Source organism: Phallusia mammillata, chromosome 7 (genome assembly GCF_965637545.1).
Source record: "Phallusia mammillata chromosome 7, kaPhaMamm4.hap1.1, whole genome shotgun sequence".
NCBI lineage: Eukaryota > Metazoa > Chordata > Ascidiacea > Phlebobranchia > Ascidiidae > Phallusia > Phallusia mammillata.
Genome location: NC_137258.1, coordinates 13,171,182 through 13,197,186, shown reverse-complemented (window position 1 = coordinate 13,197,186; position 26,005 = coordinate 13,171,182). Strand labels below are relative to the sequence as shown.

The following is a 26,005-nucleotide window of genomic DNA, read 5'->3' as shown; positions in this document are numbered from 1 at the left end:
GCAGGGTTGCCAATTTGGCGTTTTTTGAAGTGGTTGGCACCAAAAATTGCAACTGGCGGTTTGGCGGATATTTTTGTAAAATTTGGTGGTTTATGGAACTGGTTGACACCCAAGTGATTTCTTTGGCGTTTTTGCTTTTTTTTATGAACGTTTGGGCATTGTTTGTCAAAGGGTGATCTCTTTGACCTAACAAAATCTAGGTTAGATTCATTAGCTGCGCTTTTACAATGCAGGTTAAGGTTATCTTTCATTTAATGACTGCTTACGTCATGAATGCCTCTGTTTAGACAACCAATACAATAGTAGCCTCTACTCTCTGACAAGACATTAGAAAATTAGATGGGAATCCGAATGTTTGTGTCAGGAGTGACATACAGCGAGTGTACCATTGAAGTTACCATTGATTTTTGTTTGGCGCTTTTCTGGGAGTTTATGGCACTTTTCAGCAATTTTTATCTGGCAACCCTGCTCAGTTGCGTTAACCTTTTTTGCGATCCAAACACTTCTATTGCGGAATAAATTGAGAATATTGGGGAGACAGGAGAAAACGTTACATACGATACTCTCTAAACTAAACCTTGTCAATGGACTTTCTGTGTAAGCTTCTGTTTTTTGACTATATTGGGCTAAGCTCACTACTCTCACTATCCTTAAAACAATAAGTAAGCTTACATGTATCAGGGGTCGCCAACCTTTACCACTCTAAGAGCCATTCGGACCAGTTTTTATGTGTCACGACATTGGACTTTTTGTTGTTAGTTGGTTACTTGCATATTAGGTACCCTTGGCAAACCATTTTCGTCAGCAGTGAAAGCAAATGACGAGGATCTTTAGTTCTGTATTTAACGGGTATTGTAAGACAACTGGTAACAAACAGGTATTGTTTACGCGCACACACACTGCAAAACCCAACAGTCACTTGCGCGCCGCCTGTTTACTTCTTTTCATTTCATGGTACAGACGCGGTTGTAGCTATCTACTAGAAACTTTCTCCGTTGATACATTAATTTCATAATATACATATGACATGTCAGGGAATTTAGCGTTTTAATCTGCTGCAGGGAGAAATGTTAAAATGTACTTAAAAGTCAGGAATTTAAGAAAAAATATAGATATATTATGAAATTAATGTACCAACGGAGAAAAATTCTAGTAGTTAGCTATCAACCGCGTCTATACCATGAAACGTCAAGAGGTAAACTGGCGGCGCGCAAGTTAACGCACAAAGTTACTGCTACGTTTTGCATTGTGTGTGCGTGCGTAACAATACCTGTTTGTTACTAGTTGTCTAACAGTACGCGTTAAAAACACAAATAAAAATCCGCGTTTCAAGAAAACACAGCATTCGATGCTACGTGGGAAATTTCATTTGCTTTAACTGTGTACCTAATATGCAAGGAACTAACTAACAACGAAAAGTCGAATGTCGGGAGACATAAAAACGTCTTTTCGGTGGTATTTTATTTCAAATTTAAAAAGGTCTTTGTGGCTCCCGTTTTTAGTTTTTTGTGTGTAAAATTGGTCCGAATGGTTTTTAGAGTGGTAAAGGTTGGCGACCCCTGATATATGTGATTTTGTTTCAAGGATAGTAAGAGTAGTAAGCTTAGCCTAATAAACCTAACTAAACGGAAGCCTACACAGAAACAAGGATCAGAACACCGTATCTAACGTTTTCTCGTGTTGCCGTCCGTGTGACTATTTTTTCAAATTTATTCCGGAATAGAAGTGTTTGGATCGCAGAAATGGTTAACGCTGCAGCGGTTCTCAAACTGGGATCCGCGGTCCTTTAGTTCAGGGTATTTTGCGGGGACCGCGAAAAGGTGGAAGTAATTCTATATTTATATTTGGAGTCAGTTTGTGCAACTGAATAAGTTTAAATCAAAGTGAAAGTGAGGATCGACCGTCTCCATTGCTAAACAATAGACTTTATTACATGCCAGTTAACAAAAATGCAATTGTTCGCGCACAATGGTAATGCTTTTGTCTTGTCTGTGATGTCAGATTTGGATAATTGTTATGCGCAATTGTGCATAACTAGCTAAATTCATGCAATCAACTTTCGTTTTTCTGAAATACACATTCAGGCTTGCGGACCGCGAGCCCTCGAAATAATGGCAAAGCGACCGTTTAGAAAACAATTACGAAAATGTTTGAGAAAAACTGGGTTAACGCAACCGAGATAAATTTTGTCAGGGATTGTGTATCATAAAATATGGCAACCCTAGACTATGAGAGAGGCAGGGCTACGGAGAAGCCCATATTTAATCATAGTATGCTATGATTTAACCCACAGCGAGTGCTTATAAGTTTATAACGGATATTTTCATTCTAGCTACGATATCCGGATAATAATTAGTCTTTCAATGTCATCTACCAGTGGCGGCTCGTGCCTAAAATTTGTGGGGGTGCTGCTCCAAATATTATCCTTATTGAACAGATATAAGTTGGCAATATATAGAAAAGCTACATTGCTAGTTTTCTAGCCATTGTTTTGTGTAGAAAAACAAGTGATACAAATCTTAATTAGCAACTCCATTGTGACGTAATTTTTGTCACGCAATAATGTACACGAGTGTAAACAGCAGACGGTATCATTTGTGTATTTTGTTTACTTGCACAGCGACGGGCCAAACACCATAACATGCAGTAATAATGTGGCACAAGAACACACGTGACACAGACTCGAAACGAAGCGGTTGTAAATACGGTAAAACACAACAAGAATATAACAAAACAATAAGAAACTAGTAATGAGTCGAAAAAGGTCGAAGTATTTCAGTTAGACAACATTTTAAAAAAATGGTCATGTTTTATTTAAGTAACTTATAGTCACAGTCAGCGTTTTCAACATATTCTATGACACTTCACAGATTATTGTCACACAAAAAAAACTAGCCATACAGCTGTTTATTGGTATAGGCTAACCACATTACATTTGTGTCAGAACTTGTTTATTTTGACATCTTTTTTGAATTTTTGTGGACAGACTATTATTTGTCCTTCAGATTCTTAACTGCTATACTTGCTGCTTTATTTGCTGGCAAATAGCTTATAATTGCTTTTTTTAAGTGCAGAACTCCTTCAAGCTTTAAAATTTACAACACTCTCACTTAAATTTAAAACATATTATTAAACCTTGTGCTTCCTTTTTACAACCAAAATGAATCATAAAGTTATAGTTTGGGCAAAATAATTGATGCTTCTTTCTTGATTCCAAATGACAACTAAGAAACTGTTTTTCTATTAGTACTGTTACGGAATTATTCTATGCCCGAACCCTGCAATAACGGCCCACCACCAAAGCCAAAGATACCGCGCACTGGTTTAATTTGGGGCAGCGCAACTTTATTAAAACTATAAAATAAACCACGATAAAAGTATAGCCACGTTAAAATGCAACAACACGTGGCGACGTTCAACAAACCAACACCTCGCGTTACACGCGCCACCCAGAGAAAAAGCCTGTTTTACAGAACAACAGGTAGCTTTTGTAAGTGCCCGATTGGTAAAGCAGCGCATTCCAGGCCAATCAGCGCAACTCGTGTAGCCCTACAGGCAAAGGAAGGGAATGCTAACAACGTGCCACAAACCGAATAACACATGAGAAAAGAAAGTGTACAAATCAGGAAAACAAAGTGTACTATAGTGTTTATAAACAACATAACTGTGCATGACCAAAATATTTGGTCACATTCCCCCAAACCTAGATATGTCCTACCCCTGTATGACCGCACATGCATCGAAATTTATCTTGTAACGCCTTTAAAATCGTTTGCTGCAATATGTCATTATGTGCGGCTGCAGCCTATAAACGTTTTTCACTAATGACATACAGAGGTTGACCATTGCTCAACCTCAACCGTTCCCGCACCGATCGTCTTCTGCTTTTCCGTCGCTTGTTGACGGGTGACTCGGGATCAACTCCGCAAAGAAATAATACATCATGCAAAAAATTGTACTGGTTGGGGCTGTCTTTTGCGCAACGTCCGACGCGCGCAGCATAATCAGACGTCCACCCGTCTGTTGCTCGATTTGCCATCGCAAGACAAAGCACTTCAAGCGGGAATTTTGAGTCGTTTCTCCCCGCTTTGGTTCTTCCTTGGCACAGAGGTTGTCGAGCTGCACAAGTTTCTGCGGCAAGCACACTCTCCGTTGAATTTGTCGGGTAGCACACGTTCCACCGGCTCATCACAATCTCTGCAGAATTCCTTGGGTGGCAAACGTTCCACCGGCACATCACATCTTCTGCAGAATTCATCGGTAGGCAAACGTTCAACCGGCACATCACATTCTCTGCAGAATTCATCGGGTGGCAAACCTTCCACCGGCACATCACATTCTCTGCAGAATTCATTGGTAGGCAAACGTTCCACCGGCACATCAAAATCTCTGCAGGATTCCTCGGGTGGCAAACATTCCACCGGCACATCACAGTCTCTGCAGAATTTCTCGGGTGGCACACGTTCCACCGGCACATCACAATCTCTGTAGAATTCAACGGCTGCCACACAATCCACCGGCAAATCACACTTTTGTACCACAACGGGCGTCGTTTCTGGCGGCGCAAACCGTTCTCGCGTTTCCTGGACCCAAGAATCGAACCTGGCTGCGCTTTGCTTAAGAATTTAGATCCTCATAAGGTGCAGTCTGAAGATCAGGCACAGTTTCTTGCAAATACGCCAACTGATCTTCAGCAACCAAGACCTTCAATAGCGCTTGCTTATCTCTTTCCGGCGCTTTCACGTGATCACAATAGGTTTCTAAGAGTATAGCAAAGTCATAAAGGCTTAACCTTCCGCCGTAACGCGGTGATTGCGATAAAACATATAAAAACATGGTTAATTTCGATCTGTCCAAAAAAACAAAACGCTACCCAAAAAATTGACTTTTCTCTTTAAACCAAACCAGCGGGTGGTGGTGACAGGGTCCTGGCGTGCTCGCCAATTTGTTACGGAATTATTCTGTGCCCGAACCCTGCAATAACGGCCCACCACCAAAGCCAAAGATACCGCGCACTGGTTTAATTTTGGGCAGCGCAACTTTATTAAAACTATAAAATAAACCACGATAAAAGTATAGCCACGTTAAAATGCAACAACACGTGGCGACGTTCAACAAACCAACACCTCGAGTTACACGCGCCACCCAGAGAAAAAGCCTGTTTTACAGAACAACAAGTAGCTTTTGTAAGTGCCTGATTGGTAAAGCAGCGCATTCCAGGCCAATCAGCGCAACTCGTGTAGCCCTACAGGCAAAGGAAGGGAATGCTAACAACGTGCCACAAACCAAATAACACAAGAGAAAAGAAAGTGTACTAGTGACGGTGCCAAATCAGGAAAACAAAGTGTACTATAGTGTTTATAAACAACATAACTGTGCATGACCAAAATATTTGGTCACAGTACTAGCACTGCAAGTTCAAGTCTTTGGAAAATAATGGTGTTCCTAACAAAGGTTTGCATCATTTTCAGTGTTAAAAAGAACTGTTTTACCGTTGAAAGAATCATGGAAACAGCAAAAAGGATTTTTCATCCTAGTAATTTCACTTGTCAAAACATCATCTAGATTATTTTTAAAGTAATCATGAACATCAGATCTACAGAAACATTTTCATTTCAGTAACTAGCTTTTCCTTGTCAACAATAGGATGTGCTTGGTGGCTTGGTGGTCACTACTATCTTGTCTGTAGAATGTTCATTCTTAAGAAACACTTCCGGTGAAGCAAATTAGCAGCTACTGTTTAGACAAACAGTACATGTCCATTATATCAATACACATGATTGCACTTGGTTGCAAATACTGTCCACATGGTGTGTTAGGAAACCAAAACTTTAAATTGTCTTCATGAGTGCAATTAGGTATTTCAAAACTCCTGTTGCTTCTGCAATTGTTTGTTCTGCATTTGATATTGCCTGAATTCCAGTGAGGCATTAACTTCACAGACACAAATTTATTTTTTCTTTAGTAGCATTAAGAACTAAAACTGAGTATTTCTTGTTGGTGCTTATTCCTGCATGGCATTGGAGCAGCAGATGTTTCATCCCATATTTTCTTACAACTTTTTAATTCAGTTATTTATTATAAAGGTTAATTGTGGCTTTTCAAGGTGTTAGATGACCTTTTTTTTCTTTTTCAAAGTGTTACATACACTTATTTAATTCACTGATAACTGCAAAAACTGAAACCCACCTACAGTCGTCTTAAAAAGTCACGACTAATCTTCAAACAATTGAATTATAAGATGGCAAAATATACTCACTGCCGAACTTAAGAATATAGTACACGGGTTTGACTTAGAGCTGACTGACGCGAAGCAGACAACACAACTAGCGCTACGTCACGGGAGCTCCGCGAGCCACAGCCCCCTGTCGCCTATTTCGCCCGGCATGTAGCTTTTCTATGTGCGCATGCGCACAACTGCAAAACGTCACGAAACTGGTAGAGCTACTAACACTGAGCTTGGGCTGGCCCCCGGCCGAAGAACTTCTGGTAGGTGGCGCAACAGAGCATAGGCGTTTATGGTGCTGTTACAGCAATTTGGAGTTCGAACGCCCAGTCCGATAAAGTACCATTGTTTGGATCCCATGGGAGAGGGATTTTACGAGACTTTAACTACAGGCATATGAGCCTGATCGACAAAAGGCACGCCGGTATTTTAATATTGGCTAAAATAAAACGCCAATGACCATGTTTTTCAATCACGCTTTTATATTATACATCGATATGTTTTGTCAAATCAGCGTGTGAAAACTGGCAACATGTAATAAGAGTTACGATGACGATGACAAGTACACACGAAAAGTTCAACATAAAATCTTTTAAAATATGCTATTAAATTGATGTTCAAAATGGTATAAATTTCGACGTTAAAATGTGGTTAATTGTTTTGTTGAGTACTGCCCTTTCGTTCGCGACATTTAATCTACTTCTACACATAGCCTATTTACACATAGCCTATTACCGAAAAATTCAACGTTTCCTTGACGTTCGAAACATGTCGTAAAATCGACGCTCAGAAATGGTTTTAACTTTTAATTTTTCCTTGAGTTTGCTTTATGTTTTGAACGTTGAAATGTGGTTAATTAATTATTAATCCAACAAATGCCTTTGCTTCTTCGACGCTTAATCGACTTCATTTTAACATCAATAAATGTACATAATTTCAACGTGAAAAGAAAGACGTCGAAATTCAATCCAAATTAAGACAAAGTTACGAAGACACTAAATTACGACGTCGAATTTTCACGACAAAATCAACGTTTCTTTAACGTGTCTAATTTGTCAAAAAATCGACGTTTATTAATGGTTTTGACATTTTAGTTTTACTTTGGTTTGGTTTTTGGTCGGATTTCAACGTTGAAAAGTGGTCGATTATTAAACCAACAAACGTAGTTTCATCGACGACGTTTAGGCGACTTTATTTCAACGTCGACAAATGTACATAATTTCAACGTGAAAAGAAAGACGTCGAAATTTAAACCAAATTACGACAAAGTTGCGAAGACACTAAATTGCGACGTCGAATAAACGTAAAAAATTCAACGTTACTTAAACGTGCCTAATATGCCATTAAATTGACGTCGAATACCGTTTGTTTTGGGACCTTTACAATTTTGACTAATTTTCGACCTTAATTTGACGTCATTTCGACATCCTATTTTTTCACAATGGTCGATTGTCAGAAAGACGTCGATAAGGAATTTCGACGTGAAAATGACGTTTATACTACGCCCGGTGCCCGCTGAGAAGCCCAAGCCCGAACCCGGCTCGACTTACAACCGAACTCGGCTCGACTTTCTGTGTCGAACACGGTCGAAAATCACTGGTTTAACACAATGGGCGGAAATGGCTTTTCTTTCATGAAAGTATTTAACTATTTATCCGCCATCATCAGTTTGAATGTTCTATAGTCTATACTATAGTATAGTGATAGGCTTAAATTATTGTTGTGTAATAGTAAGACTCGCCGTTCCTTTATATAAATAGCTGAATCGCGGGTAAATTGCTATAAGTTAGTGCAATTTAGCTTTTGGGAAGCTTTAAGAATAATATAACATTTAAATCCTGCCTCAGCCAAAAAGAGATTCAACAAGTTTTCTGACGTTCAGCTGACAATTGTTTGCGCGGAAGAGGATTGTAAAATACAATATTTCCATAAAACCTCACCCCGACTTCAATAGCTCTATATGAACGTTTTCATCCGTTTCAGTGATTACGTGATGTGCGATTTAGCGTTTTAGTGTCACCTTGAGCCTAGTTGTTCCAGTGCATGTTTGCTTCATAAAATTTGGTTGGGTGTTCCGCAACTAATTTTAATGCATAAAGTGTTCCATGGCTCAAAAAAAGTTGAAAAACACTGGTTTACATGATACAATCAGTGGTATAAGCAGCGTTTTAATTAGATTAGTGGTTCTCAACCTTTTTCCTTGCTGCACCCCTTTCAAATCACCAACCAATTTTCGCACACCCTTCTGTAATTGATGGGCTTTTGTATTTATGTAGAATAGACCTAACCAACCCTAATGATTCAGCATCCCCGCACCCCCTAGGAACAGATCTCGTATACCCCTTGGAGGTGCGTGCACCCCTGAATTAGATGATCAAAATGGCCCATCTTTAGAATCAACAATTGCGATTGTTGCGTCATTGTATTCGCACAAAGCACAGTTGGTTCTTTCACTCTGCTACACTGTATATCTGTTTTATAACAATATAGTTTTTTTAATTCAGCCAATGGTATTATTTAACATTTAACTTTTTAAACAACTTATCGGGTATTATGATGTGACGAGCTGTCCGATTATTATAATCTTGCTTGAATTATATTGTATGTTGTAGCTGTAGCCTAGTTGCTCTGCACCTGTTTGCCATTCTTCGCACACTTGCAGGTGGCTTACATCTCGCTTCTGCGCAACTTTTTATCTATCGTCTTTATGCAACACTTGTTTCGCACCTTTTTATCATTCCTTCACGGGACTCAAGTGTACCGGTATAGAAACGGGTGTAACTGATGTGGCCTTCATATCACTGGTGATGGTATGAGCATTTGCCAAAACGTTTGAAATATAAAGCATGTCGCCTTTTACAGACTGAAAACTTTGACAAGTCTGAAGTCGTCCACCGTTTTATTAGACATATATATTTCGCCTAAGTAATAGGCATCGTCAGTATCTAAAAACAAAACAGCGCTAAAAAATGGTATGCAAGTTAAACTATAAAGCACAAACAAACGTATTAAAACCTGCTGACAGTAAGGTAGAACTGGGACCTGCAGATGGCGCAGCCAAACACGCACTAGTGAAGACGTAAAGAAAAGGAAAAACGCTCAATCTGTGGCGCGAGGCAAAAGAAGGTCTGTTTCAGTCTGTTATTATATGCGACTGTTGTCTCCATCTGTCGTACTGAGTCTCTGGTGACTCGTGATTTATAATATACTACACATTTTATATGTCGCCTTTTACGTCTATTTGGGCCGTTATTTTCACCATTAAATTTAGGCCCTCGACCTTCTTACAAGTTTGTTTTGGGCCCTCAAAGCCGATTGAGTTTGACACCCCCGTCTTATAAAGCACTACATCAATGATAAATCGTTTCACATTTTGCCCTAATTTTTCTGATTAAAATTGGGCCTAAACAGAGTTTTGCCATTCAAACGTATGAATTCCATGACATAATCTTCACGTTTATTCTTTCGAGTAAATCACTTTGCAAAGATTACCGAGACATATTCTTACAAGGTATAAGACAGAGATGCTCAACCATCGGTAAATGGGTCAATTTGATATGCTGGGAAATAAAGGACCCCGCTTACTACACGATTGCCCGCGGTCTTGGCTGCCGCATCTCAAACGGGATCACTTATTATCATCACAGTTTGACAGTAAAGAATATTTACTGAAACGTTGTTTATTACAAGCCGCACCTAAAAGGTGCCGTGGAGCAGGACATGTCGTGAAAAAATGTACACTAGTGAAATGAAGTACGTTAGACGTCATAACAGACTACACGAATGGAGACCGACTTCACTTATCAAATATTCAAAGTATACTCGAGAAAGGACGTTGATCGTCCTATTTAGTATATTTTAAACCAGTGAAATGAATTTAGTTTTGTCGTTTACAGCCCCGTTTCTTCGCCGTCGTGGCAATGTTTCTGCCTTGATTTTGAACGCAGATACATTATTTCAGCTTCAGTGATAGTTTGGCATAGCTTTGTGCCAGATGTTTCCGGTAAAGTAACTGCCAGTATACCAGCAGTTAACGAAACTGCAGCATAAACAAAGTCAGGGATAAAACCCACTTTAAAATACATGCGAATGAGAAACGGTGTACATATACTTCCAATACGTGCAGACATGCTTCCCATGCCAACTCCATTGCTTCTGTAAAATAAAGCTCTGATGTTGTTCATCATAAAAGCTAGAAGGGTGGCTTATCACGTGCACCATGGTCTTTTTGAAAGGTTTGCATATTTTTCATACTTTTTTTTCATGCCACTTTTTAAATAAAATTGATGTGCGTTTGTGCAGGCAGAAACCTATGACCCTGCTATGTTGTGAAATAACTATGTGCAAGTTTGGTGCTGTGTTCCAAACACACCAATTAATTTACTGCAAAATTAATATTGCAATTTAAAGTACATGATAGTCTAAATTTTATTAACTTTATATATTTCATAAACCCGCAAGGTGGTCGTATTATTAAGCATGTCCAAGACTCCAAGACATTAATATTGCGTATTATACCAAGGCAGTTCATTTGCGACTGAATACCACTATAAAAATGGTGTAAAGAGCTGAATAGTTTATTTAGCGGCTAAAGAGGGGCTGGGTTAGAAAATAAGTTCTTGAAAATTTTACATTAGTAACTAAGATTTTTTTCTAGTTTTATGGAATTTTCAATGCTAATACCTTACCCCGACCAAAATAGCCCTAACCGTGGAGATATAACGTTTTATATCTGAAGTGCTCTAAACATTTCCTTGAAATGACTTCGACATGGTTGGTGATTTATATTCAATATCTCCCATTCGATATTTATGACATTAAACTTCCATACTAATTGCCACACATTCAACCATTTTTTTATATTTGTGATGTAACAGCCATTCAATTGCCTCCCCTTGCAGCAGTGGTTTTTAACCGGTGGGTGGCGACCCACTTGGGGGTGGGTTTTATTTTTTTTACTGGGGGTGACATTTTACTGGGGGTCATGAAGGCTTTTGAGAAAAAAAAAACTAAAACGTTCATAAGCAATAAAAAAATCGAGCCATTCGAAATTTTCAAATGAAATAATGATTATAACTACAAGCTGTAAAAGTCATCCAAATCCTCAAATACTTGGCAAAATGGGTAGGCAAGCTCCAAAAAAACAAAAAACAAACAAAGTGAAATTGAAAAGGCCCTATCAATGCTGTCCCTTTAGAAAGGTTACCAAAAGCACCAACCTGACCACAGTGGGGTAAAGTTCAGCAGTGAAGTTGTACAAAATGTGAAACGCTGCAGCTGCACCAATCTTCCCGAACAAAGACACATATGCACGTTCCTTATCTAATCATAAAAGTTGCTCATAGAAAAATGAATGATTTGGTGGTAACTACTCACCATGTGATGTCAAATTCAAAATTCCGTTTGCAATGCATCCTACACCTGCCCATATTATCGAAACTGAAAGCAAAATCCTTCTTCCCACTCTATTAACATTCAGATTAACGTTATGCAATGTTTAATGCTCCTTTGAAAATTATTACCTTTCAAAAATGGCTATAATAAACAAGGAGACTAATACTTCAACTCCTGCATTAAGAGCATTGTTAATAAAAATGTTCCCATACAATGAACCAACATTTAATGACAATCCATAGAATAACAAGCTCGAGGAAAACCTGAAAATTGCACACATAAAGGATAAAAATATAAGGTATTGCTTTAAATTACATAATTGCTTACCATATACACATCACTTTTAGTGTGACATTGCGCATTCGACGGGGTTTGAAAAGATCAAAGGATGTGTATTGTCTTTGGGATGTGTTTCCTAACTACATACAAAGTGGCTTAGAGCAAAACAAACAATCTTGCACATTTATATTTACAGTGTTGTTTCGTGTTGTTTTTTCCCAAATGCTGCTATCTGGTTCCATGTTGGCCTTTTTGAAAAAAGTTCTTGCAATTTTAATGCCAGACTTGTTTTTGTTGTGTGAAAAAAGCCATCTTGGTGATTCTGGAACCTGCAGTAAAAAATGTCCCAAAGTCAAAGCAATAGATTTCGTATAAAACTCTTACATTATGCTATGTACGTGTTTGTAGCATAAATACTTATTCCAAAATATTTCTTTTATTTACATGCCTATGATCTCAGTGGGCTGGCAAAGTTTGGATGTGTGGTGCCAGTGGTTCTGGACCTTTTTCCTTGTAACCTCCTCTAAAGAATTTTTAACACACTGCCACCCTGTCTCTTTTCAAATACAGAGGAAACAACCAGAATGTGTTTATCATACATTTACTATGAAAAGTCAACATAACAGTCTGTTTTTTAGCTGTGCAGCAAATCATTAAACTCATGGTTATGTTTTTTTTACCTTCATCAGTTATGCTATTTGTTCCCTTTTTATGTCAAGATAAGCCACAAACAATCATTACATTCACAATCACTGGCTCACAAACTTATTTAAAAAATGAATACTTGTTTAATGCTGAACATATATCTCACCTAAAGCTTAAGTTAACATAAAAAGGTACTTTTCTCCTTCAGAAATCATTTCCACAACACTGTGCCAAATTAGTTTGATAGGATAAAGTAAAGTTAAATTTGTTGGCAAGACTCAAACATCAAGACTGTCAATCTGTCATGAACAATTTCTTTTGTTTGTTGCTTGTGATTGATTGTTTGACACTGAAGACTTAAATTTGACCACAATTTACAGTTAGACACTCCCACTACACAAGTTGTAAAGTAGCAGCCCATTTTGGGGTGTCCTAACCCTCAGGTTGAGACACACTTGGTAATGCTCACAATGAGTTTGTCGCCAAGCTGCATGGTTAGTTGCTAGCTGTTTAATTGCTTTTTATGGTTGGGTATTTGACCAGAAAAATAGTAAATTGATTGGTAATACTTTACTAATCATAGTACAGTATTTAAAAATTAATCTTGGTGTTATATAAACTTACCAGTAAGTTGAACAAAACACATGGAACGAAAAACAGTGATATAACTGTGTTAAACTTTCTCCAACTTGTAAAGTAGTATGCAATCAGTGAATTAATGGCATGACCAATTGCAAACGGAACATGCATCAACAATCCACAGACAGTTCGATGTTTGTAATTGATTTCCATAACTGTTACAAATATTTGCTTATTTTTTGCAAAAACCAAAAATATTTTGTCACAGAGTATGTTTTTCCCTAAATCTATCCCCATTAATTTCTATTTATGATATAATTGTAAATGTTCATAGTAGCTGGTTATTTGGGGTTGTCTTTCCCAAACCTCTCACAATTAACACTCAGTTATTAAACAACAGTAACTACTGGCTAAGATTCAAAACAACCAAATATTCAAATCAACATTGCCACTTGATTGTTTTATAATTTTTTTGTTACCATTATAGTTGAACACAAATATATCTTAAATGACAATTATAATAACTGATAAAACTTATTTTTAATGTTATGAACCTAAATATTAAACACTGATTCCAAAACTCTTACCATATATAAAAGAAATCATAAAAATTGGATAGCAGAAGGCACCAACTAATAGTCGAATAGACATAAACAACCAAACATTATTGGCAAAATACAGACACAAGCTGGAGACAAGGCAACCAATAGAAGCCAGCATCAACGCACATTTTCTTCCAAACCTGTTATTTTATAGGACACAATATTATTTAACAAATACAAAAAAGTGTTAAAAGATCTAACCTGTCTGAAATGTAACCAAACAGTATGGATCCTATCCACATTCCAGCCATATACATTGAAGTTGTAATAGCCAAAAACACTTGTTTATCACAAACAAGGCTATACTAAAAAAATGTAATTACACAAAGTTAAACTAGGTGCCAATAAAGACACTAACTGACCTCCATTATTATGGTGTTAGTAAAGTAGGAACTTTCAAATACAAATTCTTGACAAGTTGTTGTATTTTGAATGCAAAGATCGCCATAATCACTGGTTTCACATCTCCTGTGCAATTTAAATCTGCTAGTCAAACACAAATTGTGCCACAACTTTGTAAACTTAATCAAACAAAATAACCTATATCCATGCAATATCTCTTATTTACATTAGAGGATTGGTTTAAGTTACCTTTTGCATGAATCTCTCACTGTTGTAGAAAAGTTCAAAGTAGCGGAGTCATTGCACCTGCAGGACAACATGATTTGAAACAATGGGCAATTAAAACTCTGCAACATGTATGTTTTGTTTAAAATAAAATAAATGCATAGGCCTTGTTTTAAGATTGACCTTTTTCCCCTGCTGTAAGGGTGCACATGTGCTGTTGGATTTGCTTATAGAGGCCCTTTTCTCCCTTTTTCTTATCTGTGTTAATAAACAGTCTTCCCACTATTTCACATATTTTCACAGTGGGCAAGGTTTAGTTATTATAACATCCACTTTGAAAAATAGTTGTATGATTGCACACTACCTCTGATGGTAAAAAAAGATACAGTATTTTGTTTTAAGATACTATATACCAGACTTCAAAAAAGAAAGTGGCATTGTCTATGAAACTAATTTTTTGTGTGACGTGAGGTATTTAAATAAAAGAGCAAGCCAAATGTATCCAAAAAAATAAAGCGAAACTAAACTTTTTTTCACCCACAACTAGTTGTATAACAATAGGCGAAATATATATATTCCATTGAATTCATTGACGGATTTCGTAACTTGGAAAATGCTTTCCATTCTCAGTATAACAATATGTGTAATACTTTTAAAATGTAGTGATTTTATTTATATTTTAAATTTTGCACAAGTAGATATTTTATGCATAGGTTTTTCATTAAAGATACTGATGATGCTGTTAAAACAAATTTATATATCAAACAATTTTAAGGATGAACTAGAAGGGTGGCTTAGCACATATTGCCCTTGCACATACACTATACCCTATTTTAAAAGATTAATATACTTCCTTTACATGTTTTATACTGGGTCCCATATCATGCACTGTCTTTTATAACCTTGGTTGTTTCTGCGAGCAAATATCATGGGTCCCACACATGCAAAGTTGTAGATAATGCATTTCAATAGATATATAACTATGAGTAAGTTTGGTATTGTTAAGTCAAACACAGTGATTGGTACTGTGTATATTTAAATATGCTATATGAAGTGCAAACTATTTAAATTAAAAAACTCATTTTAGGGGGCTAGTAGGGTAACTAATGGAGGTTCAATACACACAAACTTAAAAGTAGGAAACCACAATGACTCAATCAATAGTACTGCAAAATTTCAGTCCAATCTGTCACTGTTAAAAATTTCAACCACTAGAGGTGTTTTGAGCAACAACCGTTAATGTTTCTGACGTCAAAGGGCTGTTAACAACCCCCAAACTGCTATGGAGCAAACATCCACCAAGCAACCCACAAAGTCACAAACGAGTAACATACAACTGGTTGTCTTGTAACACTATTGTGCCACAGAAATCTTTTGTTTGTGGTGCCCAGTAACATACAAATACGTTTTATATTTGGGGGCTTGTGGGGTAAATGTTAGGGCTACAGGGTTGAACACAACAATCGACACCTATAAATGGCATACAAGATATCCAAATTTTAGCCAATTCTGACATTGTTTACAAACTCACCCCTTTTAGGGGGCTAGCGGGGTAAATACTAGGGTTGTCAACAAAAACAAAGTGGGATGCACATCTACATAACTATATCTACCATCTGTATAAGTTTCAGCCACATCCATCAAGCATTTGATAGCAAAACGAGTCGGACAAACTTCGGGGGGGAAATACCCATTTTAGGGGGCTAGCGGGGTAAATACTGGGGATTATCAACAAAAACAAAGTGGGATGCACATCTACCATCTGTGTAAATTTCAGCCAAATCCATCAAACATTTGATGGAAAAACAAGTCGGACAAACTTTTGGGATAAAATACCCATTTTAGGAGGCTAGCGCGGTAAATACTGGGGTTATCAACAAAAACAAAGTGGGATGCACATCTACATAACTACATCTACCATCTGTGTAAATTTCAGCCAAATCCATCAAACATTTGATGGAAAAACTAATGGACAAAAAAAGAAAAATGAAAGAAAAAAAAAGAAAAAACAAACAAACAATTTTGAGTAAAATCAATATGTGTCCCCTTCATGGAAGGGGACCCATAATGACTTAATGTTTAACTTCAATCTACTAATTTAAGGTTCATTCAAGTCTTCACTCTTCATACCCCCGAGAATTTACTTGACCTGTATACTTTATTCAGATTCAGACCCTATGGTTGGGCTGATACAAAAAGTCAATTTTCCCCACAACATACTATTTATAAAATACAAGAGGGCAAAAATGGTAGCCGTTAAGTGACAAAGTTACCTGAATTGAACAGGTGCTGAGTAAAATACTGGCGCCAATGTGTGCATCCCAAATGGAATAGCATTCCAAAACATAATCATTGTAAGAAAACATTGGTAGCTCCAAGCTCTTCCACCAATTGCTTGCAAAACCAAGTCGAAGTCTATCATTGTTTGATTTTCGTTTTTTTCCAAACGTTAAACCATAGATTACTATGTTTAGTATTCTATGGTTAAACCTAAAGTTACTGTACAGAAAATTTATAATAACATTCTGCGATCCACCATTCACCAAGCAACTAAATTAACTTTGCCGCTGCTTGCGCGTGTCTCACTTCACCGATTTATACACGTGGGCGTACCAATGGATAAATGCCAGACTTTGTTGTTGTTGGACTCGGTTTATTCGTTTTTCTGCCATTTTTGTTGTTGGTCGCATTCGTTTTCGTAAAAATAAAATATTTACACCACAAGCTTTACAGTAAAGGTCAAACATTTTCAAATCGCACGGGACAAACAATTTCACTTACTCCGGGCATATTACACTTTACAAAATGCAGATACGATTAGCTTTGCTTTTAGGAAGTGGCCGTCTGCGGCGACATGACGGGAGGAAGTACTTTGTGAACGGAAAAGTTGTTGCTTTCGGATTGTACATCACCAACGATTTGTCCGGGATCAACTGTTGGTCTTAGTCTATAATTAACTTTGGTGCTTCCAAGTAAACGCAAAATCGGCTTTCGTTGAACAGCTTCTACATTTTTTGATGCCTGGAATAAACCAGCTGGATATTTTTCCTCTGGGCCACTTTTAATTTGTCCACCTTCCCTTATGATGACACCAGGAGATGCATCAATTGTATCAATAAGCGAAGGTGGAAGTGGATCTATTCTTGCCCTAGTGTGTTTTTTTCTGTATGCTGGCAATTCCACCAGTTTGTCTTCACTTCCGAGCATTGCTTCTGTAAAATGATTAGGTACATGTTGTTTAGCGCCAGACACTCTAAACCAGAGTCCTTCAACCTCTGAGGCAAGAAAAGCCATTATTATATAGCCTACAAATATGAAACCGCCAGGGGGGAGGGGGCGAGTAGAGCAAATGGGCAATTGGGCCTGCCATTGGTCTACAACCAGCCCTGATGCTTTATTCATCTGTCTGACATATGCAGTGGTTCTTAAACTTTTTAAGCATGCGGCGCATTAAAGAACTAAAATTCCCTTCCACGGCACACTTGGAAATCTCCTAAGGCAGGCGGTGGGCAACCACCGGGCCGCGGCCCGGTGCCGGTCCGTGAGCGGTTTGTTACCGGGCCGAATAAAACTTGGTCAAGGTTCACATTAAATCAAAGTTGTAATAACTGTAATTAGTTTTAGTGCTGAACATGTGTGGTTTCTAATGGCTGGTCCGTCATATAATTTTTAATTTCATACCGGTCCGCAGTGCAAAAAAGGTTGCCGACCCCTGTCCTACGGCACACTTGTGTGCCGCGTACACATTTTGTGAATCACTGGTCATGTGGTTCAATTTAAATGAGCATTTTTTAAACCAAATAACTCTTTGAACAGAATCAATAAAAAAACAGACATAAAACGTGTCCTCTTCTGTGAAGGGGCCTCTTGACTCGTACCTGTTGGTATATGGTGTACACTAAGTGCAGTTTTTCGATTTCGCCGAAGAATTGTTGATGTTGACGTGACACTTTTACCAAGAGTTGTACCAGATTTTGGATGTGATTTCCAGCCTCTAAACATGCAGCATCATAATGTTTTCAAAACTTTGGTTAAATTGTAGTCAATACAAACAAATTATGGTTGGTCCAAGGGTGTTGAAATGTTATGTGTATTTTCTTCTACATTAGTTTACTTTCTTAAAGTTTTTGTTTCTAAATTATTAATCCTTTTTAAGAACTTTTGTGAGAATGGTGGAAGCTACTTTGTTACTACAGATGATTCATCCAATGAGTTCCAGTTTTGCTTTTTGGATTTTCGAACTTTTCCAGTTCTTAAAGCTGCAAGTCGTTGTGCATTTGCTTCTGCTTCAGGATCAATGATATCATATTGCACACGTACCTGACAAAATTTTGACCTTTGATTCACAAGACACTTAAAATAATGTCGTTTGAAAGCACACCTTGTGAGATGGTAAAGTTTGTGTGTTTAGTTTCATAACGCCAACAACATTGCCTTTGTCATCAAATGTAACTTCTCTATTGCCAGGAGGTCGTCCTGCTTGAACTTTAAGCAGGGACTTTTGGGATGGCGATAAATGTGCATCTATATCAAAAAACAGTTTCATTTTTAATATTTAATTTTGGATGTGAAATATGTACAATGCATACTACAATTGTTTAATAATAAAAAGTAAGTTTCACCTGAGTTCTGCTGTTTATTTTTGTTTTGGTCATTATCTTCCAAGCCTCCTAACTGTTCAGTGTAGCTTAGTTTTGGCGGTAGAAGGCGTCCAACATGTCTCTGCAATAAAAAATGTGTTGAACTGCCCAAAGTTCTAGCAATCGACAACTTTGGCATTATTGCAAATTTAAAACAAAATGAACAGGCGGTGAAGCACTGATTTAGGGCATGCTTTTATGAAATAAGTCTAATATTAAAATTTTGTTTCATAGAGCGTTAGTCCCGGAAAGACTCCTGTCATGGGTTTAAATTCCACCGTGGGTGAGATTTTTTTTAGCTTACGCCTTTCCATATGGTGAATGCTTGTTGACCGGCTGAGGGGGTGTCGCCCACCCATGGCCTTGACCTTTGTATGACGTAAAAATCGCATCGTTACGTCTATTATAAATGTGTTTCCAGCTAAACACAAATGCGTTGGCAGTCACGCCATCGACCAAGCAGACAGCAGTTGAAACGTAACAATGGTAATTGTTTTGAAATAAACTGGCATTATATTGCAATATTATTATGATGCATCGACTGACATTTTAGTATTATTGGATTGGGCGCAATGACGTTTTGCCATAAAAACGTACATTAAACAATGCAAGGAGCCTATAGCTACTTTTAAATTTTGTTGTACAGGTTTGCATGAACGATTTCTAAGCCGTGTTTAATGTCCGTTTGCAAAGCACTGCAACAGCCCAAACTTTATCCAAGGTGACTTAACACGTTGACTGCCAACTACGAGTTATCTCGTAGTTGCCGATCTAGCCAGGCTTGCCAGATACGACTATACTCGTAGTAGACTTATTCGATTGTAACGCGGTTAAAACGAACTGGCATCCCGAACTAACGTCGTGGATGCGTTGTGGCAACACCGAGACACCCTACATCAGCATGTTACCTACGAGTTAACTCGTAAGCATGGCACCAGCGAAGAAAAATATTTCGACTTCCCTGTTTCAGAAAGTCACTAAAACATATTTGGCAAATTTGAGCACAACATGGATTCCCTTGGCAGTCAACGTGTTAAGTTTAGGCTTCCACAATACAGAGTCGGCTATATTTGAAATGTGAATTGCTTTTACTTTTATTTTGTAACAAATTTACTTAAAACTAAATCTTTGTTAAAATTGCTGATTCAGGAAATCGTCCTTTCGTTACGTTCATATGTTCTCAGGCGCACAGCAAACGTCCCAACTACAAGAAATTGTGTCTAGTGACTAGTTGCAAAATAATGTGATAGAAAATACAGGCTAAAGCAGTGGTTCCCAACCTTTTTTTAACGCGACCCAAATACAAAATTTTGTTAAGTTGTATCTCGCGACCCATGGACATGCTATTTTAGTTGTATTTTTGTCAATTAAGAAAGCTTTTTGCACACCCCAGTTTAGCATATCAATAACCTTATAACGAACAAATACTGTTTTTTTTTCGACCAAACATTTCCATTTATCCCGAACTTAGAGCTGAATCGAAGCATTATTAGACCGACAACACTCAACTGTGAGCTAACACATCACTTTATGACGTCACAAACAGTTTTAACCATTATCACAACAAGTTGTAATAGAATTATTACTGGTCAATAATTTAAAGCCTTGGAAAATATAAAAATAACGCTATGAGGCGAAGTCAAAAAGTAGATGCTCTTATTGTCACTAAAACAAGCGACCCAACAGAATGTTCAGGCGACCCAACTTTGGGTCGCGACCCATAGGTTGGGAAACACTGGGCTAAGGCACGTAAAAGGCATCAGTATTTAATTTCATACTGCTAGAGCATAGTGCAGGTACAGATACTGCACATGGTATTGGTATCGACGCCAACGATCAAAAGTCGCACCCCCAGTATTTTTTAAAACTCTACGCCTATGGGCTTAGCGTAATATGATTACTATATGAGTGTGCCATGGTCGCTGGTCTGCATCGACGCTTCGGGGGTGATCCCAGCTATTCATCTATGTCTTAAGTCAGTGGTTCTCAAACTTTTTTTGTTGCGACGCCCCTGGACAAGTTTTTCTGGACTTGCGACGCACCAGTAAATAAATGTTAATGAGGAAACTCATTTTTAAAGTTGGGTTTATTGACACAACAACAAAAAGCCACGAAACAGAACTTTTCGGCGACGCCCTTGGAAAATTGAAGCGACGCACCAGGGCGTCGCGACGCACAGTTTGAGAACCACTGTCTTAAGTAATTACTGGTCCATCTAGCGATCCACTACTACAAAGCTGACATGTGCAGCATACGAGGCAAGCAGCCGTGCTTGTGATTCAACTTTCGGAGGGTTCTCCACTGAGCCTGTCGTGGGTTCAAATCCCACCGCGGGCTTTTTCAACCAAAAGACTTTCAATGTTTAATGTTGCCTATTCCGTCTTTTCGATTTTTCAACCAAAAGACAGAATAGGCAACATTAATCATCATGTAATCAAACATAAGCTCATACAAGCAACGGTGGTTGCACATGCATTGGTTGCTGTATTGCAACAGCATTTCTAACAGCATTTGTGTACAAACTGAATCTACAGCAGTTATATTTTTTGAATGATGTGGTATTGTTAAATAGGCCATTTACAGGCAACATGCTTTTATTCCTCAGTGTGGTCTTTATGTTTACCACTTGCCACTTACTTATCACAAGGACGAAAAAAGTTTTATGCTGATTTAATTAAAGTACAAGCATGTTGTTCTTTAGTAAGTATAATATGGGCAATGTATGCAGTGTTTAAAACCCTACTTTATACGAAGCCTTTTTCTTTTTGATGATTGCGCTAGGAAACTGCAGTCCATCTGTGCCGATTTCTGGACTCTTAGCGGTTGGTGACAGTACTGTTTTGTCATCTGGGATTTAGTGAAAAAATTAAGTTATTTGGAAACGATGTTTGCAAAAAAGAAAACATTATGCCACAATGTTGTCTAGAAATCAAGTTGTATTTTATTGTAATATTAGGTGTAACATATGCTAAAACATTTACTTATGCAAACTTGAAAATGGATGAAGAGTTAAAAATGGACCAATATAGTTTACAAAAAAACAAAAACAGAAAAATGGATTTAGACACACATATTGCCTTTTAAATATACTACAACTTATTTTTATTTATTTTTTCATTTTAATTGTACAATATTTACAGCAGATATATGACTGTGTCACTATTAATTGTAGCAGTATGACATGTACATTTTAACATCAAACAAGCAACAAGATAAAACACCCTTTTTGGCAAAAAATCCAAAATCCAAAAATCCAAGAGCTGTGTTTTTCATATTCTACTAGCAATACCATTGCTCTAGCTGTGTTGAACATTGTAACAAATAAGTTTAAAGCCTGTTTTTTAATTTTGCAAGTGGATTTTAACATACAGATATGGTACTTTATCCAAAATAATCATGCAATACTAACTATTCAAATCATATTGAATTCAGTCCTTGTTTACTAATCTTACCCACTTTAGAGGCTTAGTGAAGTGAATGTTGGGCCTATAGCATAGAGTGAAACAAAAATGGTACATTTTACAAACTGTTCAAACTTCAACATATTTCCATGTTGTTTACATATTTTACTCATTTTAGGATGCTTCTAAAACAGATAGCAAACATTCCACATGGGGTAACTGTTGGGGCAATCAGGTCAAACAAAATAGATGACACATCATCCACATAACTCTATCTAACAGCTATGAAAGTTTTATCACAATCCATCAAAGATTTGAAGCCAAAAATGTATGAACACCATGTGTCTCTTCAGGGTACATGTCCTCTGATTATGGCAGATAAAAAAGGAATACCAGACTTGAAACAAACTGGATACAACTAAATTTGGACTGTCAAAGTTTAGTTACAACAAAATTAGAACTGAAAAAACATTTAATGCCTAAAAACAAACTACCATAACCAAATTTACCAAAATGTTTTGTGAAAGTCAAGTATATAATGTGTGTTTAAACCTGCAAAGAATAAAAAGCCATCATACAAATTAGGTATTTTAATGACAAAGCTGAATTATATGGTGTACCTGTAGTTTGTGTGTTTTCGGGTGACTTTTCAGAGCTATCTGTTTGCTCATCTGAAATAGTGGTGGCAGTTGGTTCTATGACACAAAACGTTTCACATTATTATGTCAGAAACATACAAAAAAATTCAAACACACATCTTAACACTGCATTAAATCTATTGTTTACCTAATTCACAACAATAAGTATTACATTTACACACAGCACAAACTTGTTCACAACCTAATTACTATCACTGTTTGCTATTGCAGTTCAAAAAGAGTAAACCTTATCCAGTACCTTGTAAAAATCCTGGATCTTCACTAATTAAGCTAACAGAAGGAATGGAAGAAGATTGTGGTCTAATAACAACAGGAACAGAACCTTGAGCCCATGAGTCGATAATTCCTGGTTCTGGTTCCTGACAAAAAATGTGTAAACAAACAACTAACACAAATTTGGTTCAGTATGGAAAACCTTTTTCAAACCAGTGTGTTTTGTTACCTGTTTTTTTTTTAATTTAAAGATACATCAAGATCTCATCTAAACATAGGTTTCAAAGGCCTGGATTTCAAAGAATAAAAAGCAAAAATGCAAATTGCTATGTGTTATCTGATTAAAAATAGATTTGTTTAAGAACTTACTGAATCTTCTGTCCATCCAGGATCATTGGAAATCTCGGTTTCACCTGGATCATGACTTAGAAATTGCCACTGCACTATTCTAAGTAAATCTTCTTTGGCTTGATGGACAGTAAATGGAAGAACCTAGTACACAAGAGAAATAAGGTTATGTTATGGGGGTTATGTAATATTAATGCTTTGTTCACTTAATAAAGAAGTCATGTCATGTCATTATAACCCCTAATATTAAAATTACCTGCTTCCAAATGTACTTTTTGTAACATTCTGTTAGAGTGTCATCAATTATACTTTCAACTAATGATCCAATAAAGCCAGAATCTTCTTCGTCACACATTAATCTGCCCCAATCTCCATCAGTAAGCCGACCAGGTACAACATCGCTACTTATTGTAGGTACTGGCACAGACTGAGTACCTCCAGCACCCCCACGACTTTTTTCAGCCCTAGACTTGGAAGCAGCTTGTCGTGACATGGTAAAACATTAGTGAGAAGTAAATCAACCCCTCAATGAACTCTGAAAAGACAGTTCTTTTTTGGACAATTAACTTAAAAACATGTATGAAAGTTGGCATTTAAACAAACTTCCATACATGCATGCAGGTTTTTTTAAGGTTTGGTTTGGGTGACCGCTAAGTAGTTTTAAGAGACCGCAAGTGTTTCATTTAAATACCAAAAAATAGCCATTTCAAAATTTTGGGAAACCGCTGGAGAAATTTGGGGGACCGTTTCGGTCCCCCAAAACACCTTAAAAAAACACTGCATGCATGTAACATACTTTTTTTTCAAAATTAGCAAATATTGTTTTTCCTGAATATGAATGCAAAACTAAAAAGGCAGTCTAAACAGGCAGTGTTAACATTGCAAAAAATCATTGTAAGCAACTCTAATAAAACTGGTTGGGATAATTTTCTATTCAAAGCACCAAAAATGCAAACAAAAGCTGCATAAATGCTATCACAACAACAGCAGAATCTCATTTCACTAATATGGCTTGTCAATTGAGCTCCATTACAATGTCTAAAAGTTGGACATTATCCAGACCACAAAAGGCATAAGATATTAGGTCATAGAAACAAATAATACACAAAATAGCGTTGAATTTGAGTGCTCTATACACTATCATGAACAATATGTTCATATTTTTGTTCCAGCTTTTTAACAAATACTATAAGTATGCTTGTGTGTTAAAAAATGCTAAGGACAAAGAAAGTAGATAACATTGGATTTGTTTTTTTCACTTTATTTGCAGAGCAACCATTCCTAGTCAACATTGTGGGAATGTGGCCAGATTTGACTTTATCAAAAAGTTATTAAGTTACACATCTTTAAAACATGCTTTTTTATTTGGAATTTCCTCACACATTTAATGCTTATAGTTACACAGATTCATAAGCAATACTTAAAGCAATAAATACACTGCTTGTGATTTTGTTTGAAACAGTTTCGCGAACTTCAAGTGTTTTGCAATCGAAAACTGTTTGGAACCATTAGCTTAAAAGTTACCTATACCCATCGCCCCTTATACTACCACACGATGTCATTGATCGCGTTTTGCCAGTCAAGGTTGTTATAGTTACTGGAATCAACGGAGCATTAATTTCACCATAGATATCATAAAGTCCCTTTGCCATTATTTTGACGCGGACCTTAAGCCTGAATGTGTATTTCACAAAAAAGAAAGTTGATTGCAGGATTTTAGCTAGTTATGTAAAATTCTGCAAAGATCCAAATCTGACATCACAGACAAGACAAAAAACATTACAATTGTGCGCGAACAGTTGCATTTTTGTTAGTTGTCATACAATAAAGCCTATTGTTTGGCAATTGAGACGGTCGATTCTCACTATCACTTTGATTTAAACTGGTTCATTTGCACAAACTGACGCCAAATAAGAATATGGAATTACTTCCACAGTTTCGCGGACCCCGCAAAACTGCCTCACGGACCCCTAAACTTTAGGGGCCCCAGTTTGAGAACCGCTGCGTTCATGGGCATCCGCAGAGGGGGGCAAGAGGGGGCACGTGCCCCCCCCCCCCCTTGGAAAAAAGAAAACTCAAAAGGTCGGAAAATCCGCAACTTAACACAAATCACAACAAACATTCACACAGTGTTATACAGAAAATATTCCTGGAACATAAATTGAAGACGTCGTGGGTCCCTGCCTCGTTAAACGCACCTAATACAAGATGTAATTGTAACAGAATAGCATGAGGTTTTACAACAGATTAAATGAATCGAACATTATTACTTAACAATAGCTTGGTAACAAGCACATTATTACGTCATTGGTGGATGTGTCAAAAAGCCAATGTGATATCTTGACTGTGTCTGTTGTTACATCTAGGATTGTGTATATTAATCCCACTTACGTTAAAAATCGTTTTCCAACCTGCCACATACCTTTGTGATAGTTAATATTGTGTTTATTGT

The 26,005-nt window shown here is 37.3% G+C and overlaps 2 protein-coding genes across 3 annotated transcripts; both read right to left on the bottom strand.

Moving 5' to 3' along the window:
- Window positions 1–9,108: 9,108 nt before the first annotated feature.
- Window positions 9,109–16,902, bottom strand: LOC145237453 (solute carrier family 22 member 16-like). Of its 2 annotated transcripts, none has more exons than XM_080100314.1 (12): window positions 16,566–16,902; window positions 14,317–14,373; window positions 14,088–14,193; window positions 13,927–14,030; window positions 13,711–13,865; window positions 13,169–13,338; window positions 12,094–12,228; window positions 11,948–12,039; window positions 11,749–11,883; window positions 11,603–11,691; window positions 11,446–11,548; window positions 9,109–10,381 (listed from the first exon to the last, which is right to left on the bottom strand). In XM_080100314.1, the coding sequence occupies exons 1-12, from the start codon at window positions 16,712–16,714 to the stop codon at window positions 10,117–10,119; spliced, it is 1,560 nt and encodes a 519-aa protein (XP_079956440.1). In that variant the 5' UTR covers window positions 16,715–16,902; the 3' UTR covers window positions 9,109–10,116. The 2 variants fall into 2 exon arrangements, with proteins under 2 accessions (XP_079956440.1, XP_079956439.1); XM_080100313.1 differs by having other exon boundaries at window positions 14,088–14,208; window positions 16,566–16,804.
- Window positions 16,903–16,936: 34 nt separating this feature from the next.
- Window positions 16,937–25,269, bottom strand: LOC145237454 (uncharacterized). Its single transcript, XM_080100315.1, has 10 exons — window positions 23,810–25,269; window positions 23,575–23,697; window positions 23,231–23,351; window positions 22,954–23,028; window positions 21,676–21,779; window positions 18,915–19,014; window positions 18,674–18,816; window positions 18,476–18,612; window positions 18,171–18,286; window positions 16,937–17,504 (listed from the first exon to the last, which is right to left on the bottom strand). The coding sequence occupies exons 1-10, from the start codon at window positions 24,044–24,046 to the stop codon at window positions 17,122–17,124; spliced, it is 1,539 nt and encodes a 512-aa protein (XP_079956441.1). The 5' UTR covers window positions 24,047–25,269; the 3' UTR covers window positions 16,937–17,121.
- Between the last annotated feature and the right edge of the window lie 736 nt (window positions 25,270–26,005).

Coding starts and splice junctions, on each gene's coding strand:
- LOC145237453 (XM_080100313.1), bottom strand. CDS start 16,714: ATGATAGACTTCGACTTGGTTTTGCAAGCAATTGGTGGAAGAGCTTGG. Junction 13,866..13,926: donor TTTGGTTACATTTCAGACAG/GTTAGATCTTTT, acceptor ATAAAATAACAG/GTTTGGAAGAAAATGTGCGT. Junction 11,884..11,947: donor CTAAAAGTGATGTGTATATG/GTAAGCAATTAT, acceptor TGCAATTTTCAG/GTTTTCCTCGAGCTTGTTAT.
- LOC145237454 (XM_080100315.1), bottom strand. CDS start 24,046: ATGTCACGACAAGCTGCTTCCAAGTCTAGGGCTGAAAAAAGTCGTGGG. Junction 19,015..21,675: donor AGAAAAAGGCTTCGTATAAA/GTAGGGTTTTAA, acceptor TTTTTATTGCAG/AGACATGTTGGACGCCTTCT. Junction 17,505..18,170: donor TGTACACCATATACCAACAG/GTACGAGTCAAG, acceptor ATCATTTTACAG/AAGCAATGCTCGGAAGTGAA.